This window comes from Salmo trutta, unplaced genomic scaffold (genome assembly GCF_901001165.1).
Source record: "Salmo trutta unplaced genomic scaffold, fSalTru1.1, whole genome shotgun sequence".
Classification (NCBI taxonomy): Eukaryota; Metazoa; Chordata; class Actinopteri; order Salmoniformes; family Salmonidae; genus Salmo; species Salmo trutta.
In genome coordinates, this window is record NW_021822962.1 from 1,088,464 (window position 1) to 1,108,604 (window position 20,141).

Consider the following 20,141-nt stretch of genomic DNA (forward strand, 5'->3'; position numbering starts at 1 on the left):
TGACTTTCAACGTGGCACCGTCATAGGATGCCACCTTTCCAACAAGTAAGTTTGTCAAATTTCTGCCCTGCTAGAGCTTCCCCGGTCAACTGTAAGTGCTGTTATTGTAATATGGAAACGTCTAGGAGCAACAACGACTCAGCCGTGAAGTGGTAGGCCACACAAGCTCACAGAACGGGACCACCTAGTGCTGAAGCGTGTAGGGCATTAAAATGATCTGTCCTCGGTTACAACACTCACTACTGAGTTTCAAACTGCCTCTGGAAGCAACATCAGCACAAGAACTGTTCGTCAGGAGCTTCATGAAATGGGTTTCCATGGCCGAGCAGCCATACACGAGCCTAAAATCACCATGCGCAATGCCAAGTGCCCCCTGGAGTGGTGTAAAGCTCGCCACCATTGGACTTTGGAGCAGTGGACATGCGTTCTCTTGAGTGATGAATCACGCTTCACCATCTGGCAGTCTGACAGATAAATCTGGGTTTGGCGGATGCCAGGAGAACCCTACCTGCCCCAATGCATAGTGCCAACTGTAAAGTTTGGTGGAGGAAGAATAATGGGCCTGGGGCTGTTTTTCATGGTTCTGGCTAGGCCCCTTAGTTCCAGTGAAGGGAAATCTCAACCCCATCGAACACCTTTGGGATGAACTGGAACAGACTCCTACACATTCTTTAAAAGTGCACTATAGAGGGAACAGGGTTCCATTTAGGATGCAGTCTTTAAAGCATGTGTAGGAGTCTGTTAAGAAAGCAGAAGTTTCACTGCCACAGTATTTCCTACCTGGTTTCAGTTCCTGTTGTTCTGTGGAGGCTATAAATGATGTAGCATAATAACTGTAAAGTAAATTACTCCTAAAGAAGCAAACAAGTCATGGGAAGGAATCTCCCTAATTACAGCTACATGAAGATGAATGCAATGCCAAGGTTATAGGGCTAGAGTTCTAGGCTGCATATGTACACATATATTTCATTTTTATTTAAAAAAAAATAATGTTTTAGGTATGCAAAGTACTCAGAAACTTGGTTGTACAGTCAGCCTGGTAAATGTTAAAGGCGTCCTTTCAGAGGGTGTTATATTAGCACCGCGTACGGGGCATGCGCGTTTCTCCAAGGCCAGTTTCCATAGCAGTGGTCGCACCGCGAGATAAGTTCTCCAACTTATGATGATTGACTGACACCCACCGTGCAAGTTCCTTTGATATGGATCTTACGTACGTTACATTTTATATAGCCTAGTAGCCTTCCTAAGTGTTGCCTGCTCAATTGATTCACTGCGCTTTTGCGTTTTGGCAAGAGACTGTAGTTGAGACAAAAGTCCGACTGATTGGGTGAACCAAACAATTATGGGCAATCAAGACGGTGAATTCTGCTTCTTAATTTGAGCAAATATTTATTTTTGTCATCACAGTGTGCTTTTCGTTATTGAACGCCATCCGACAAACGTAAGTAATTTTCTGATAATTTTGAATACACTTTACAGATGTAAAAAGGTCAACTTCAATAGCACATTTGATGTGTTTTGATATAATGTGTCTAATCAGTTTATGTATTTTATGTTTGCAGCTGTGCACGTTGGTGTTTTGGAAAATGTTTAGTTCTGATTGTGGTGTTGTTTGCTAGCGTTGTTGAGTGTGTGACTGACAGATGATGAAAACAAATCGCATTATGGAACATTCGCAGTTACAAACGTCCGGTTGGTGCATTTTGTTATGGCTTCTCTATAATAAAGCCATTTGCCTCACTATACATTTTCCTGTCTCGATTTATGTTTCAACTATTGTGGGAACTAGGGCTACATTATTTGCCTAGCAAAACAGTGTAGTCGGAGAAACCATCAGATTGGCAGGAGCGCAAATAAGAAGCCTGGGTCCTATTCATTAGTCCACACCGGGGCAAAACGTTTTACAACTGCAAACGAAAACGAGGGTTTCTTATTGGACAAGTCTAGACTAGTCTTTCCCAGTTTCAGTACATCTTCTTCCGTATGGCGCTTAATGAATACGCCACAGGGATTTATTACTGAATTTGCTAGGCAACCGAATTTCAACCCCTGTCAATGAACTCAGGAGGCACACAGGATCATACGCCCATGTCAAAGCGCTGGCTCAATGCCCAAGTGTGCCAAAATGAAGATGATGACAATACGATTAGCTCTACAGCATCATCATTTTTCATGCACTAACATTCTGACAATTGAATTTTGAGAATTAAGAGAATGGTCATTATGATTTTGACAGCTTAGTGGAGAAGGTAAGACGAGGAAGGGACAATTTTAAGTCAGAAATAACGATAGAAACATAGTGGCATAGGAGGACTTTGTCCGCGTAAATGTCATAGAAAAAGTTCAGCTTTGATTGGGAAAGGTTAAAATGTTGTGACTGGCTGACTGCTCAAAGCAATATCCTCCTTGTGAAACGAACTTCTGTTTTTAAAAAACAGATAGTCCAAAGAAAAGGAAGTACATTTGTTTTCATCTTAACCGAAACCGCCCAGAAGGGTTGGATATTATGACCACAGTTGTGCCCGTCCCAAACGGCACCCTGTTCTTTATATAGGGCACTACATTAGACTAGAGCGCTATGGGTCCTGGTCAGAAGTAGTGTAATATATAGGGAATCGGGTGCCATTTGGGACGTCAGCCCAGAGTGTTTAGATACTATGCTGAACCGCTATGGACACGGTGAGATAAGCTGTTGATACAGGATGGTTGTGGGGGATGGTAACGATGCCGTCATGCTCCAACTCAACTCATTTCCCTGGCAAATGTAACCGCAGCCTACCAGTGTGGCATCATGCGTTCTAAAAGAGACACAAAACATCCTTTTCACTTTTGGTGTGATGATGGAAGGGGGCAAGTTGTCCTTGGCCATTTGACACACAAAATGAAGAACTTTGGATCATAGTCTATAACCAGGGTCCTAGTCATCATAGTCTAAAACCAGGGTCCTAGTCATCATAGTCTATAACCAGGGTCCTAGTCAGCATAGACAATAACCAGGGTCCTAGTCATCATAGTCTAAAACCAGGGTCCTAGTCATCATAGTCTATAACCAGGGTCCTAGTCAGCATAGACAATAACCAGGGTCCTAGTCAGCATAGACAATAACCAGGGTCCTAGTCAGCATAGACAATAACCAGGGTCCTAGTCAGCATAGTCTATAACCAGGGTCCTAGTCAGCATAGACTATAACCAGGGTCCTAGTCAGCATAGTCTATAACCAGGTTCGTAGACTATAACCAGGTTCCTAGTCATCATAGACTATAACCAGGTTCCTAGTCATCATAGTCTATAACCAGGGTCCTAGTCATCATAGTCTATAACCAGGGTCCTAGTCATCATAGTCTATAACCAGGGTCCTAGTCAGCATAGACAATAACCAGGGTCCTAGTCAGCATAGACAATAACCAGGGTCCTAGTCAGCATAGTCTATAACCAGGGTCCTAGTCAGCATAGACAATAACCAGGGTCCTAGTCAGCATAGTCTATAACCAGGGTCCTAGTCAGCATAGTCTATAACCAGGGTCCTAGTCAGCATAGTCTATAACCAGGTTCGTAGACTATAACCAGGTTCCTAGTCATCATAGTCTATAACCAGGTTCCTAGTCATCATAGACTATAACCAGGGTCCTAGTCATCATAGTCTATAACCAGGGTCCTAGTCAGCATAGACAATAACCAGGTTCCTAGTCATCATAGTCTATAACCAGGGTCCTAGTCATCATAGACTATAACCAGGGTCCTAGTCATCATAGTCTATAACCAGGGTCCTAGTCAGCATAGACAATAACCAGGTTCCTAGTCATCATAGTCTATAACCAGGTTCCTAGTCATCATAGTCTATAACCAGGTTCCTAGTCATCATAGACTATAACCAGGGTCCTAGTCAGCATAGTCTATAACCAGGGTCCTAGTCATCATAGTCTATAACCAGGGTCATAGTCATCATAGTCTATAACCAGGGTCCTAGTCATCATAGTCTATAACCAGGTTCCTAGTCAGCATAGACTATAACCAGGTTCGTAGACTATAACCAGGTTCCTAGTCATCATAGACTATAACCAGGTTCCTAGTCATCATAGTCTATAACCAGGTTCCTAGTCATCATAGACTATAACCAGGTTCCTAGTCATAATAGACTATAACCAGGTTCCTAGTCATCATAGTCTATAACCAGGTTCGTAGACTATAACCAGGTTCCTAGTCATCATAGACTATAACCAGGGTCCTAGTCATCATAGTCTATAACCAGGGTCCTAGTCAGCATAGACAATAACCAGGGTCCTAGTCAGCATAGTCTATAACCAGGTTCGTAGACTATAACCAGGTTCCTAGTCATCATAGACTATAACCAGGGTCCTAGTCATCATAGTCTATAACCAGGGTCCTAGTCATCATAGTCTATAACCAGGATCCTAGTCATCATAGACTATAACCAGGTTCCTAGTCATCATAGTCTATAACCAGGGTCCTAGTCATCATAGTCTATAACCAGGGTCCTAGTCATCATAGACTATAACCAGGGTCCTAATCATCATAGTCTATAACCAGGGTCCTAGTCAGCATAGTCTATAACCAGGTTCGTAGACTATAACCAGGTTCCTAGTCATCATAGACTATAACCAGGTTCCTAGTCATCATAGTCTATAACCAGGGTCCTAGTCATCATAGTCTATAACCAGGTTCGTAGACTATAACCAGGTTCCTAGTCATCATAGACTATAACCAGGGTCCTAGTCAGCATAGTCTATAACCAGGTTCGTAGACTATAACCAGGGTCCTAGTCATCATAGTCTATAACCAGGGTCCTAGTCAGCATAGACAATAACCAGGGTCCTAGTCAGCATAGTCTATAACCAGGGTCCTAGTCATCATAGTCTATAACCAGGGTCCTAGTCATCATAGTCTATAACCAGGGTGCTAGTCATCATAGTCTATAACCAGGGTCCTAGTCATCATAGTCTATAACCAGGGTCCTAGTCATCATAGTCTATAACCAGGGTGCTAGTCATCATAGTCTATAACCAGGGTCATAGTCATCATAGTCTATAACCAGGGTGCTAGTCATCATAGTCTATAACCAGGGTGCTAGTCATCATAGACTATAACCAGGGTGCTAGTCATCATAGTCTATAACCAGAGAGGTTTTCCTGGTCAGGTATTGTGGTCAGGAGAAATGCCTGGGATGCGTCCCAAATGGCACACTAGTCTCTATATAGTGCACTACATTTGATCAGAGAACTATGGGTCCTGGTTTAAAGTAGTGCACTGAATAGGGTGCCATTTGGGACCTTGGTCCTATGTGTCGCTGTCTTCTGTGTTCCAGATGAGCTGTTTTGGGCGGGGGCTGAGGCGGACGGCCCCTGCACGCGGCAGCAGCAGGAATGAGCTGGTGACCCCCTCGGCGGCATCTCTCTCCAGGGTTAACGGCTGGGCCTGTCCCCCTCACTCCTTCCAGCTGGTGGGATGGACAATATACAGCTACATGGCTGTAGTTGGCTTTGGGATCTATATCCCACTACTACCTTCACCCTGGAGCCACATGGCCTACTCTGTAACCTTTACTCAAGGAGTCAAGGACTCTGGGTTGAAAGCAGAGGTTGAAAAGGTTTCAAGGGGGCCTGGGTCAAATACTTTCAAATACTTGAGCTGCACTCGATTGACTTTGCCTGGTACAAGTAGAACCATTTGATTTAGTTTTCCAGGTACAAGTAGAACCAATAGAATAGTACCAAAAGTCATTCTCAACTCAAATAAGTGTAAATATTTGACCAAGGTGTTCACGTCAGATGTTTTCTGTGAGATGTCTTGCTTGGTTTCAGTTCCTGAAATATTTCTGCTTTGAGTGAAGAGCAAGACCTATAAATTGCATAGAAGGCTTTAATGTTGCCTAACGTCCCAAATGGCACCCTATTCCCTACATAGTGCACTACTTTAGGTCAAAAGTTGTGTACTATGTAGGGAATAGGGTGCCATTTGGGATGTAAGCCACTGTCATCACAGCGTCTTTTGTCTTGATTTGACTGCAGTATGATGTCAGCTGCACCTCTTGTTTAAAGGCTAGCAGGTTGATGGCAGAAACAGAAAGGGTTTATTTATTCAGACTTGGCACTACTACTCCTCCTCACATAGAGAAGCTTTTGTGTACCTCCATGGCTCTCCTAAATGCCCCGTTTCTTATGTGTACCTCCATGGCTCTCCTAAATGCCCCGTTTCTTATGTGTACCTCCATGGCTCTCCTAAATGCCCCGTTTCTTATGTGTACCTCCATGGCTCTCCTAAATGCCCCGTTTCTTATGTGTGGCTCTTCCACACACAATGGAATCTTCTGTGAGAAGATCATGAATGAGTTGAAGGTTATATTATTCACTAGTATTATTCACTAGTATTATTCACTAGTATACCGTATAGTCATTTGAAGTCACTAAGGTCTGTGAAAATGACATCTGGAATGAGAGTGGACACTTCTTATGTCAAACATCGCTACTGAATCAGATATTCAAGCTGGTTTGGATTCTACTATGGTTCATGGTGTGGTTATTTGATCAATTGTATCAATATTTCCCTTGTTAGTCCCTTGACCATTCCACTATGCAGCTGACTGGTATAGCCTTCATTGTGCACCTGGTCACCCATCTAGCTGCCGTGTCTATAGACCCAGCAGAGGCAGGCGTCCGTGCCAAGAAGAGCTACTCCAACCCACTGCCTGTCTTCGACAAGAAGAAACAACCTCATGTTATCCACAACCTACACTGCTACCTGTGTAAAATCAATGTGTATGTATCTCACCCAAGTCTCTTTAAAAGGGCAATCTGGAAATGGTCAAATGTTTTCATTCGCTTTTAAAAGTGGCGGGCAGATATTTTGTTCCGGTTTGAATTCAGAATTTCCCCTTTAAAAGTACATATTCCTGACCTGTTGCATTATACTATACATTGAGATACAATTGTGTTTTTTTTCTCATTGAGGAAATTGCAACAAGGTTGATGTGGTTTCTCTGTGTCTCTCTCTAGGGACCCGAAAGTGAAGCACTGTGGTGTGTGCAACAAGTGTATTGAAGACTTTGACCACCATTGTAAATGGCTGAATAACTGTGTGGGGGGTCAGAACTACTGGTAAGAGGAAGCATGGGAGGATGGCCCATTTCAGTCACGTTGACTACTAAGAGTTTGAGGAAATATTGTTTTGAATATCATTCTTTTAAATGTAGTTTATTCCAGCCACTTTGCTTTAGCTTCTGCTTTGCTTGTTCTTTGGGGTCTGGGCCGGGTAACTGGAAAGCACTTTGTGCCTCATATAAAAAGGACAAGGTAAAATCCAATACATTTGATTGAGATCAAAGCCACGTTTCTCTGTTTCTCCTCCTCAGGTACTTCTTTGTGACGGTGTTGTCTGCTACGCTGGGCGTCCTCGTGCTTCTCATGGTCATCCTGTTCATCTTCATCCAGCATTATATGGACCCTGCCAGTCTCCGCACCGCACAACAGTTTGACAGTGAGTTTCCGTCTCCTCACCGTACCTGTCACGGATGTCGTAGGTTAGAGACCAAGACGCAGCGGGCAAATGTACACTCATCTTCTTTTTTATTTGGTGAAGAAGGGAAACACAAACACCGTATACAAAAACAAACAAACTAGACAGTCTCATCAGGCATACAGCAAAACAAGAAACAATCTCCCACAAAAACAAACTCCTAATTATAGGACCCTCAGAGGCAACAATAACCAGCTGCCTCCAATTGAAGGTCCAACCCCAATAACTAAACATAGAACATAGAAAATATACTAACATAGAACAATGACTAACAAACCCCAGACTAATAAATCAAATACCCCTCTACCTAAACACGTACACAAAACACACCCTGAACCACATAAAACAAACACCCCCTGCCACGTCCTGACCAAACTACAATAACAAATAACCCCTATACTGGTCAGGACGTGACAGTACCATAGTTTACCAGTGAGTTCATCACCTCACCACAGTTTACCTGTCACGGGTGTCGTAGGGTGTAGACCAAAACGCAGCGGGAAAATGTATACTCATCTTCATTTTATTTGGTGAAGAAGGAAAAACACAAACAACGCATACAAAAACAAACGAACTAGACAGTCTCATCAGGCACACAGCAAAACAAGAAACAATCTCCCACAATTCCCAAAACAAACACACTCCTAAATATAGGACCTTCAATCACAGGCAACGATAGACAGCTGCCTCCAACTGAAGGCCCCAACACCAATTAGCTAAACATAGAAATACAAACAACTAGACTGAACATAGAAATAAACTAACATAGAACAATAACCAAAACCCTGGACTAATAAATCAAATACCCCTCTACATACACAACCACCCCGAACCATATAAATCAAATACCCCTCTACATGAACACATACACAAACACACCCTGAACCACATAAAACAAACACCCCCTGCCACGTCCTGACCAAACTACAATAACAAATAACCCCTATACTGGTCAGGATGTGACATTACCAGTGAGTTCATCACCTCACCACAGTTTACCAGTGAGTTTATCACCTCACCACAGTTTACCAGTGAGTTCATCACCTCACCACAGTTTACCAGTGAGTTTATCACCTCACCACAGTTTACCAGTGAGTTCATCACCTCACCACAGTTTACCAGTGAGTTTATCACCTCACCACAGTTTACCAGTGAGTTCATCACCTCACCACAGTTTACCAGTGAGTTCATCACCTCACCACAGTTAACCAGTGAGTTCATCACCTCACCGCAGTTTACCAGTGAGTTCATCACCTCACCACAGTTTACCAGTGAGTTTATCACCTCACCACAGTTTACCAGTGAGTTCATCACCTCACCACAGTTTACCAGTGAGTTCATCACCGCACCACAGTTTACCAGTGAGTTCATCACCGCACCACAGTTTACCAGTGAGTTCATCACCTCACCACAGTTTACCAGTGAGTTCATCACCTCACCACAGTATACCAGTGAGTTCATCACCTCACCACAGTTTACCAGTGAGTTCATCACCTCACCACAGTTTACCAGTGAGTTCATCACCTCAACACAGTTTACCAGTGAGTTCATCACCTCACCGCAGTTTACCAGTGAGTTCATCACCTCACCACAGTATACCAGTGAGTTCATCACCTCACCACAGTTTACCAGTGAGTCGTGGTCTTCGGTGGTGTTAGGTCAGCTTAACTAGACTAGATAGAGAGGAGGCAATGCAGACGACTGGGTTCAATATGAGGTCATCAGAGAAGTAATTGGATGATGATTTTGATCATCTATGTCAGGTATGGGCAAAAAAACGGGACGTGGCTGGTCTTCCTGTCTGTGTAGGTGTGATGAGTAACGGGACGTGGCTGGTCTTCCTGTCTGTAGGTGTGTTGAGTAACGAGACGTGGCTGGTCTTCCTGTCTGTAGGTGTGATGAGTAACGGGACGTGGCTGGTCTTCCTGTCTGTAGGTGTGATGAGTAACGGGACGTGGCTGGTCTTCCTGTCTGTAGGTGTGTTGAGTAACGGGACGTGGCTGGTCTTCCTGTCTGTAGGTGTGTTGAGTAACGGGACGTGGCTGGTCTTCCTGTCTGTAGGTGTGTTGAGTAACGGGACGTGGCTGGTCTTCCTGTCTGTAGGTGTGATGAGTAACGGGACGTGGCTGGTCTTCCTGTCTGTAGGTGTGTTGAGTAACGAGACGTGGCTGGTCTTCCTGTCTGTAGGTGTGTTGAGTAACGAGACGTGGCTGGTCTTCCTGTCTGTGGGTGTGTTGAGTAACGGGACGTGGCTGGTCTTCCTGTCTGTAGGTGTGATGAGTAACGGGACGTGGCTGGTCTTCCTGTCTGTGGGTGTGATGAGTAACGGGACGTGGCTGGTCTTCCTGTCTGTAGGTGTGTTGAGTAACGGGACGTGGCTGGTCTTCCTGTCTGTAGGTGTGTTGAGTAACGAGACGTGGCTGGTCTTCCTGTCTGTAGGTGTGTTGAGTAACGGGACGTGGCTGGTCTTCCTGTCTGTAGGTGTTATGAGTAACGGGACGTGGCTGGTCTTCCTGTCTGTAGGTGTGATGAGTAACGGGACGTGGCTGGTCTTCCTGTCTGTAGGTGTGATGAGTAACGGGACGTGGCTGGTCTTCCTGTCTGTAGGTGTGTTGAGTAACGGGACGTGGCTGGTCTTCCTGTCTGTAGGTGTGATGAGTAATGGGACGTGGCTGGTCTTCCTGTCTGTGGGTGTGATGAGTAACGGGACGTGGCTGGTCTTCCTGTCTGTGGGTGTGATGAGTAACGGGACGTGGCTGGTCTTCCTGTCTGTAGGTGTTATGAGTAACGGGACGTGGCTGGTCTTCCTGTCTGTAGGTGTTATGAGTAACGGGACGTGGCTGGTCTTCCTGTCTGTAGGTGTGATGAGTAACGGGACGTGGCTGGTCTTCCTGTCTGTAGGTGTGATGAGTAACGGGACGTGGCTGGTCTTCCTGTCTGTAGGTGTGTTGAGTAACGGGACGTGGCTGGTCTTCCTGTCTGTAGGTGTGTTGAGTAATGGGACGTGGCTGGTCTTCCTGTCTGTAGGTGTGTTGAGTAACGGGACGTGGCTGGTCTTCCTGTCTGTAGGTGTGTTGAGTAACGGGACGTGGCTGGTCTTCCTGTCTGTAGGTGTGATGAGTAACGGGACGTGGCTGGTCTTCCTGTCTGTAGGTGTGATGAGTAACGGGACGTGGCTGGTCTTCCTGTCTGTAGGTGTGTTGAGTAACGGGACGTGGCTGGTCTTCCTGTCTGTAGGTGTGATGAGTAACGGGACGTGGCTGGTCTTCCTGTCTGTAGGTGTGATGAGTAACGGGACGTGGCTGGTCTTCCTGTCTGTAGGTGTGATGAGTAACGGGACGTGGCTGGTCTTCCTGTCTGTAGGTGTGTTGAGTAACGGGACGTGGCTGGTCTTCCTGTCTGTAGGTGTGTTGAGTAACGGGACGTGGCTGGTCTTCCTGTCTGTAGGTGTGATGAGTAACGGGACGTGGCTGGTCTTCCTGTCTGTAGGTGTGATGAGTAACGGGACGTGGCTGGTCTTCCTGTCTGTAGGTGTGTTGAGTAACGGGACGTGGCTGGTCTTCCTGTCTGTAGGTGTGATGAGTAACGGGACGTGGCTGGTCTTCCTGTCTGTAGGTGTGTTGAGTAACGGGACGTGGCTGGTCTTCCTGTCTGTAGGTGTGTTGAGTAACGGGACGTGGCTGGTCTTCCTGTCTGTAGGTGTGTTGAGTAACGGGACGTGGCTGGTCTTCCTGTCTGTAGGTGTGTTGAGTAACGGAACGTGGCTGGTCTTCCTGTCTGTAGGTGTGTTGAGTAACGGGACGTGGCTGGTCTTCCTGTCTGTAGGTGTGATGAGTAATGGGACGTGGCTGGTCTTCCTGTCTGTGGGTGTGATGAGTAACGGGACGTGGCTGGTCTTCCTGTCTGTAGGTGTGTTGAGTAACGGGACGTGGCTGGTCTTCCTGTCTGTAGGTGTGATGAGTAACGGGACGTGGCTGGTCTTCCTGTCTGTAGGTGTGTTGAGTAACGGGACGTGGCTGGTCTTCCTGTCTGTAGGTGTGTTGAGTAACGGGACGTGGCTGGTCTTCCTGTCTGTAGGTGTGATAAGTAACGGGACGTGGCTGGTCTTCCTGTCTGTAGGTGTGTTGAGTAACGGGACGTGGCTGTTCTTCCTGTCTGTAGGTGTGATGAGTAATGGGACGTGGCTGGTCTTCCTGTCTGTAGGTGTGTTGAGTAACGGGACGTGGCTGGTCTTCCTGTCTGTAGGTGTGTTGAGTAACGGGACGTGGCTGGTCTTCCTGTCTGTAGGTGTGTTGAGTAATGGGACGTGGCTGGTCTTCCTGTCTGTAGGTGTGTTGAGTAACGGGACGTGGCTGGTCTTCCTGTCTGTAGGTGTGTTGAGTAACGGGACGTGGCTGGTCTTCCTGTCTGTAGGTGTGATGAGTAACGGGACGTGGCTGGTCTTCCTGTCTGTAGGTGTGTTGAGTAACGGGACGTGGCTGGTCTTCCTGTCTGTAGGTGTGTTGAGTAACGGGACGTGGCTGGTCTTCCTGTCTGTAGGTGTGATGAGTAACGGGACGTGGCTGGTCTTCCTGTCTGTAGGTGTGTTGAGTAACGGGACGTGGCTGGTCTTCCTGTCTGTAGGTGTGATGAGTAACGGGACGTGGCTGGTCTTCCTGTCTGTAGGTGTGATGAGTAACGGGACGTGGCTGGTCTTCCTGTCTGTAGGTGTGTTGAGTAACGGGACGTGGCTGGTCTTCCTGTCTGTAGGTGTGTTGAGTAACGGGACGTGGCTGGTCTTCCTGCCCCTGGCACCCATGGAGACAAGCTCAGGGAGTCTCCTGGTTGTAGCCTTCCTCACGGTCATGTTGGCTACTGGCTCTCTACTGCTGCTGGTTCACCTACTGGGCTTCCACATCTATCTCTGTGAGTTACAAACTGGTCCAGGGGCTGTATGTATCAAGTGTCTCAGAGTGAAAGTGCTGATCTAGGATATAAAAACATAACCGTGTTCATTATGATCTGAAAAGCAAAACTGATCCTTGATCAGCAGTTCTGTTCTGAGACTTTGTGAATACGGGCCCAGACCTGGGTAAAATATTGTACATATGTCAAAATACTTTTGAATACCTTCCATATACTAGATTTTAGCTTGATTTAGTACAATGGAACCGATGGAATAGTGTATCTGTATGTGAGTTGGCATGACAACACTTCATTATTCTCTCTGAGGATGTTTCTCTTGCAGCATTACAACAATACACAAAGTCATCACAACAAGACGCTACATAGTGCATGTCTTCCTTCCTTCATTCCTCTGGTCTCTGCAGTGTTAAACAAAATGAGCACGTATGACTACATTATAACAAGACGGCGTAACCAGGCCAGCCAGCAGGACATAGAGATGGGCTTTCCCCAGTCATCTGACAGCAACGGCAACGCTGGACAGGTCAGATCCTTTGTTTCACTACTCCTCTCTGGCCTTGGTGATTAACCAACCAGGATTTCTGGAAAAACTTTGCATTTTGGGAAAGTTACTGGAATTTTGCGACCCCAATTCCAATAGTTGCTTGCAAACTATTTTTGTTCAATCCCACAGCCATGAGTTTGGTACAAGTGAGACTACACAATCATGTATTCTCAGGATTGATATGTTGATTTTATTGTTTTTTAGAATCATCTGCAAATGGAGCCCTCCATGGATTGTGATGCGTTGTTGTCAGACAGTGTCAGGTAGGTAATCCCACTAGGAAATCATGATACCGATGCATTTGGTTATCATGTACAGTGTTGCAAGACACAAGTACTGGAAGTTTTCCTGCTATGCAGATGTGAAATTGTAGTCTTCCAAAGTGTAAAAGTTATCTCAAAGATAGACTTATAGAATAACACATTATTGTACTTATCTCAAAGATAGACTTGTAGAATCACATATTATGCATGGCACCTCCTTGTTTTTTTCTGTGGTAGCTGCAAGAATCAGGAAACAGGAACTATTTCAAGTCGACTTTCTGGATCTTTCTGTACTGAGGTCAGTTACCCTAACCAAATGAAAGGTTATCACTGAACTACTTTTGTCATCGTATTGTAAAATAATATTTAGGGTATTGTCTGTATGAAGGTCTTTTGTTTCAGAACTATCAGTTAGGAACATTTGCTAGAAAATATTGTTATAATAAAATAAGTCAATATGTTCTTGTTCTAGTTGGACAACTTCACTAAATCATCAGAAAAGGAAAATGGCTTTTACTATGGCACAGAGCTACCCACCCAGATTATACCAGGTGAGTTTACCCACCCAGATGATACCAGGTGAGTTTACCCACCCAGATGATACCAGGTGAGTTTACCCACCCAGATGATACCAGGTGAGTTTACCCACCCAGATGATACCAGGTGAGTTTACCCACCCAGATTATACCAGGTGAGTTTACCCACCCAGATTATACCAGGTGAGTTTACCCACCCAGATTATACCAGGTGAGTTTACCCACCCAGATTATACCAGGTGAGTTTACACACCCAGATTATACCAGGTGAGTTTACACACCCAGATGATACCAGGTGAGTGTACCCACCCAGATGATACCAGGTGAGTGTACCCAACCAGGTGATACCAGGTGAGTGTACCCACCCAGATGATACCAGGTGAGTGTACCCACCCAGATGATACCAGGTGAGTGTACCCACCCAGATGATACCAGGTGAATGTACCACCCAGATGATACCAGGTGAATGTACCCACCCAGATGATACCAGGTGAGTGTACCCACCCAGATGATACCAGGTGAGTGTACCCACCCAGATTATACCAGGTGAGTTTACCCACCCAGATTATACCAGGTGGGTGTACCCACCCAGATTATACCAGGTGAGTTTATCCACCCAGATTATACCAGGTGAGTTTATCCACCCAGATTATACCAGGGGAGTTTATCCACCCAGATTATACCAGGGGAGTAAACCCACCCAGATTATACCAGGTTAGTATACCCACCCAGAATATACCAGGGGAGTATACCCACCCAGAATATACCCGGGGAGTATACCCACCCAGAATATACCCGGGGAGTATACCCACCCAGAATATACCCGGGGAGTATACCCACCCAGAATATACCCGGGGAGTTTACCCACCCAGATTATACCTGGGGAGTATACCCACCCAGAATATACCCGGGGAGTATACCCACCCAGAATATACCCGGGGAGTTTACCCACCCAGATTATATCCGGGGAGTTTACCCACCCAGATTATACCAGGTGAGTTTGGGCAGACATTTTAAATTCAGCATGAACTTTTTTACACGCCTACGCTGAATTTAGGTCTCTGGGTCTTTCCTATTTAACTAGAGTTGTGTCCCAAATGGCACCCTGTTCCCTATTTAGTTCACTACCTTTGACCAGCACCCAGTGAATATGGGTCCTGGTCAAAAGTAGTGCACTGCATAGGGAATAGGGTGCAATTTGGGACACAGGCCTAGGTGATTATCAGTGTAACTAATTCCAATCTGCTGGTTTTCCTCACTGACATGTTTTAAATGTTCTGTCTGGAAGGTGAAGTGGTGATGGATGACCCCTTGGGCTGGAGGTTGGGTGGAGGTGGAGAGGGCCCCAGAGCAGGCCAGTGTGAGGGGGTCCCCTACACTGACAGAGCTCATCAGTAGCTGGTCTCTGATGCTCTACAGGTGGCCACACACAGTACCTGAGGAACTAAAGGCATTGACACGCCATAGCGAACGTCGTCCGTGTGCAGTACAGTAGATCACCTACTGGATGTTGACTAACTGGTCGATACAACATGTTAAATCTTTGGGAAATGAACAAAGAATGACTGTTGATGTTGTCTGGTCAGAAGCCATGGAATCGGCCACCGGCAGCAGTATTTACCCAGCACAGCACTGGGGAACAAATAGAATGTTCATGCTGGATTGAAGCCACCATGATGCCTCCAACGGACCTCCTGCTGTTGCCTATGACGATCACCACTTGGACCTGGAAATGGAACTTTGGATTCCGAGCTTCTAAAATGCATCATGGAATGTTATGGAATGTGCTAGTGAATAGAACACATTGGATGCAACCTGGATTCCTATGGAAGAGGACAGACAATGTGATTTCTCAAATCTTGACTCCGATGGGTGACATTGGCTTTTTTTAAAATAATTTACTATTTTAATAGGATATTTACACTGAGTGATGGGAAGGACATTTATTTTGTAGCAATTTTATGTATTTTATCTGAGGATTTAAAGAATTGTTTTACTTGCTAATTTAGCCATTTCAGATCATAATGATCTTGCCTGAATTTAATTATAAAATGTGTAAACATACCATACAAACACTTGAATGAAATGTTCCATTCCCAAGCTAACCACACAGTGGCGCTACTGAGACTCATTGAACAACAATTGAACTACAATAAATGTCCTTAATTTATACCCTATGTATATCCAGGCAATGGAGTGGCAGAGCATTTGTCATTCCTAAGAAACATTTCTTGGAGCTGTACCTAAATTAGTGTCTTGGATAATCCATGAGTGCTGTACAGTGGTGGCTGGTCGCACTTTAAATGGGGAGGACACGGATCATAGTAATGGCTGGAACGGAATGAATGTATTTTGTTTGATACCATTCCGTTCACTCCATTCCAGCCATTATTATGAGGTGTCCTCCCCTCACTAGCCTCCTCTGGTGCTGTTTCACCACCAGCCTGCCTGGCCCCAGTGGACACTGTTATATAATCTCCAGTTCTACATGTTAAATCATTACCACTAGGTGTATAACCCTTTAAAGAGGTCTATGCCATGAGTGGACAAGATCAGAGAATTAACCATACATAGAAATCAAATTACCCACAGAGGTTAGATGGGGGCAGAGTGATACAATTACAGAGACTTTGAGACTTTGATTTTCAAGTCCCATGTGCATTCCAAGCAGAACTGTTGATGTTGAAGGAAGGAGAGGGTTCTGTCCCAATCTCTATCTTTTAGGGAATATCTTATTTCCCTAGAGAGAGGGTGCATCCCAAATGACACCCTATAAGTCCTGGTTAACAGTAGTGCACCAAAGGAATAGTGTGCCAATTGGGATGCAAATTGCCTCTACTGTATCTTTGAGGGAAATGTTGTTTCCCTAGAGAGAGAATCCCACAGGCCGTGTATTGACCAGCCCACACAAGACATCCTGTACCCAGACTAGAGCCAGGGTGCATTTCCTGGAGAAAATAGGTTTTTATTTTCTAATCTTTCTATATACATGCCATGGCCTTTGACCTTGGACCTTAGTGGTGTGCTACTGCTTTCTCACTCTGTCTGTACTGTCTCTTTATTGTGGAATACATTTCACTCAGAATATATACTGCTCAAAAAAATAAAGGGAACACTTAAACAACACAATGTAACTCCAAGTCAATCACACTTCTGTGAAATCTAACTGTCCACTTAGGAAGCAACACTGATTGACAATAAATTTCACATGCTGTTGTGCAAATGGAATAGACAACAGGTGGAAATTATAGGCAATTAGCAAGACACCCCCAATAAAGGAGTGGTTCTGCAGGTGGTAACCACAGACCACTTCTCAGTTCCTATGCTTCCTGGCTGATGTTTTGGTCACTTTTGAATGCTGTCGGTGCTTTCACTCTAGTGGTAGCATGAGACAGAGTCTACAACCCACACAAGTGGCTCAGGTAGTGCAGCTCATCCAGGATGGCACATCAATGCGAGCTGTGGCAAGAAGGTTTGCTGTGTCTGTCAGCGTAGTGTCCAGAGCATGGAGGCGCTACCAGGAGACAGGCCAGTACATCAGGAGACGTGGAGGAGGCCGTAGGAGGGCAACAACCCAGCAGCAGGACCGCTACCTCCGCCTTTGTGCAAGGAGGAGCAGGAGAAGCACTGCCAGAGCCCTGCAAAATGACCTCCAGCAGGCCACAAATGTGCATGTGTCTGCTCAAATGGTCAGAAACAGACTCCATGAGGGTGGTATGAGGGCCCGAAATCCACAGGTGGGGGTTGTGCTTACAGCCCAACACCGTGCAGGATGTTTGGCATTTGCCAGAGAACTCCAAGATTGGCAAATTCGCCACTGGCGCCCTGTGCTCTTCACAGATGAAAGCAGGTTACCACTGAGCACATGTGACAGACGTGAGAGTCTGGAGACGCCGTGGAGAACGTTCTTCTGCTTGCAACATCCTCCAGCATGACCGGTTTGGCGGTGGGTCAGTCATGGTGTGGGGTGGCATTTCTTTGGGGGGCCGCACAGCCCTCCATGTGCTCGCCAGAGGTAACCTGACTGCCATTAGGTACCGAGATGAGATCCTCAGACCCCTTGTGAGACCATATGCTGGTGCGGTTGGCCCTGGGTTCCTCCTAATGCAAGACAATGCTAGACCTTATGTGGCTGGAGTGTGTCAGCAGTTCCTGCAAGAGGAAGGCATTGATGCCATGGACTGGCCCGCCCGTTCCCCAGACCTGAATCCAATTGAGCACATCTGGGACATCATGTCTCGCTCCATCCACCAACGCAACGTTGCACCATAGGCTGTCCAGGAGTAGGCGGATGCTTTAGTCCAGGTCTGGGAGGAGATCCCTCAGGAGAACATCCGCCACCTCATCAGGAGCATGCCCAGGCGTTGTAGGGAGGTCATACAGGCACGTGGAGGCCACACACACTACTGAGCCTCATTTTGACTTGTTTTAAGGACATTACATCAAAGTTGGATCAGCCTGTAGTGTGGTTTTCCACTTTAATTTTGAGTGTGACTCCAAATCCAGACCTCCATGGGTTGATAAATTGGATTTCCATTGATTATTTTTGTGTGATTTTGTTGTCAGCACATTCAACTATGTAAACAAAAAAGTATTTAATAAGATTATTTCATTCATTCAGATCTAGGATGTGTTATTTTAGTGTTCCCTTTATTTTTTTGAGCAGTATATATTCTGAAGTATTACATTATTGGATGTGGGTACAATTGATTGAATAGCAGCAGCTAATACAGATGAAAGTACAATTACCTCACTGGCTGATCTAACCTTTGATAGATGTTTTAGAAGCCCCCCCGAATACGCCATACTGCAAAAGAGCATGACAGAACAGAGATTCCCACGGAACGGAAAGAATTCACTTATCCAATTAAGGATAAAACAAAACAACGTTCTCCATCACCTTCATGAGAAAAGATTGATGTTTACACGAGTGGTAGGAGTGCGGCAGCCAATCAGTGGCCTGGATTTCTCCCCGCATTTCTTTCTGGGAGGCGAACAGCAGACAGGCATTTGAGATTCTATATAGCGGGAGAATATAGTGTTGGCAACGTTCTTTCAACCTCCAACATTCCTCGACGTGCAGTTATGATTTTGTGGAATTGACAACAAAGAACAGTGGATTGGAGAAGGATTGAGATATCAGGTAAATGTGTTATTTTACAGATGCGGTTAAATGTTTTTTGGCAAAAGAACAGCTATTGATGTTGACAGTTTATTTGTTTTGGTGTGCGTTTATTTTGACACTGACACAGTCGGGTTCAATGCCTTTTTATAAATATCAAATTGATAGCAACAAATGTAAATGTATTTCAATATTTCATTGACCACTAAATGATGTTGTGCATTATATGCAGGAAGTCGCTTGATTGTCAAATATGCTTTCGTTTTTCCCTCATTTGAAAGCACTGGTCTTTTACGCCGTTTGGTTCTAGAATTATGCATTGCATAATGGTGTATCGTTTACTGAATTGTAGACGCTGTCAATAGTGTATACGCATATTCAATGTATTGCCAGGTATTGCGTTATGCACTGGCAAGTGGCAATAGAAGAGCGGCGACTGCAGCCTGTGCATGGTCACAATAACAATGGTCACGTGCCACTGTGGACTATTCCAGAGACCACTACTGGAGCATGAATCTCTGCACATTTGCAAGTTTATGTAACCAGTCTCGCGCATGAACTATGCCCATACTGCATTATACAACTTCCATACTGTCAACTTAAACAAAACCATAGTATAGTTTATGTCGCTTGTTGTCCCGACATTTTACATGTGTTGTTGTTACCTTCTCCCTACTACCTCTGTCAAGAGGTCAAGGTCCGTAATGGCATAGGAGATCCTCTTGAAACTGTAGGACAGATCCTTTGTATCGAACCCTGCCTTCTAAAGCAGGATTGTTACATAATGTAGCCTGGACAGCCTAGAAGGGAAAATAGTTGCAGGAAGCCTTTTTGGAATGATAATATTCTCATACATACAAACTACCGTAAGGATGCATGAATCCCACTTACACACTTATCTTCCTTGTGTATTCTGTTTCTATACTCTTTAGGCGTACGTCGATTTTATTGCGTCAAGGATTCTACCTATATCTTGTAACATGATGATCTGGTCATGTATGTTAATGGAAATGACCGGTGCTTGGCAGGCAGCACTACATGCGTTGGGCTTACATACAGTATCTAGTGTTTCACAGTCAGAGAGTTAAATGAGAGCATTTGCCAATCAGTCTTTACTTTTGTCGGACTCAAGCAGTATATAAGTAAAGCACTACTGTAATTAAAACGTTGACCTAATTGCAAACGTAGGTCAGATTCTACAAATAAATGGCCCAGTATTTTGTTCATAGCACTTCTGCTTT

At 45.2% G+C, this 20,141-nt stretch overlaps 2 protein-coding genes across 3 annotated transcripts in view; both read left to right on the forward strand.

Moving 5' to 3' along the window:
- Window positions 1-589: 589 nt before the first annotated feature.
- LOC115187612 (probable palmitoyltransferase ZDHHC11) lies at window positions 590-16,904 on the forward strand. Its single transcript, XM_029746580.1, has 12 exons — window positions 590-1,210; window positions 1,408-1,441; window positions 5,324-5,551; window positions 6,595-6,773; window positions 7,011-7,112; window positions 7,367-7,491; window positions 12,280-12,435; window positions 12,840-12,958; window positions 13,184-13,242; window positions 13,480-13,540; window positions 13,715-13,793; window positions 15,067-16,904. The coding sequence occupies exons 1-12, from the start codon at window positions 1,200-1,202 to the stop codon at window positions 15,174-15,176; spliced, it is 1,263 nt and encodes a 420-aa protein (XP_029602440.1). The 5' UTR covers window positions 590-1,199; the 3' UTR covers window positions 15,177-16,904.
- Window positions 16,905-18,740: 1,836 nt separating this feature from the next.
- The window catches only part of LOC115187615 (tubulin polymerization-promoting protein-like), a 34,241-nt gene continuing 32,840 nt past the window's right edge, over window positions 18,741-20,141 (forward strand). Inside the window, exon 1 of one of the 2 annotated variants that reach the window (XM_029746585.1) lies at window positions 18,741-18,921. The gene's annotated coding sequence lies outside the window, so the exon portion shown is untranslated. Of the gene's footprint in view, window positions 18,922-19,635; window positions 19,767-20,141 lie in introns of those variants that run through there. The other variant, XM_029746586.1, reaches the window with a different exon arrangement.

What these genes read in the sequence shown, in the direction of transcription:
- LOC115187612 (XM_029746580.1), top strand. An exon ending in TTGTTGTCAGACAGTGTCAG is followed by an intron (nt 13,243 to 13,479) that starts GTAGGTAATCCC and finishes TTTCTGTGGTAG; the next exon opens with CTGCAAGAATCAGGAAACAG. An exon ending in CTGGATCTTTCTGTACTGAG is followed by an intron (nt 13,541 to 13,714) that starts GTCAGTTACCCT and finishes TTCTTGTTCTAG; the next exon opens with TTGGACAACTTCACTAAATC.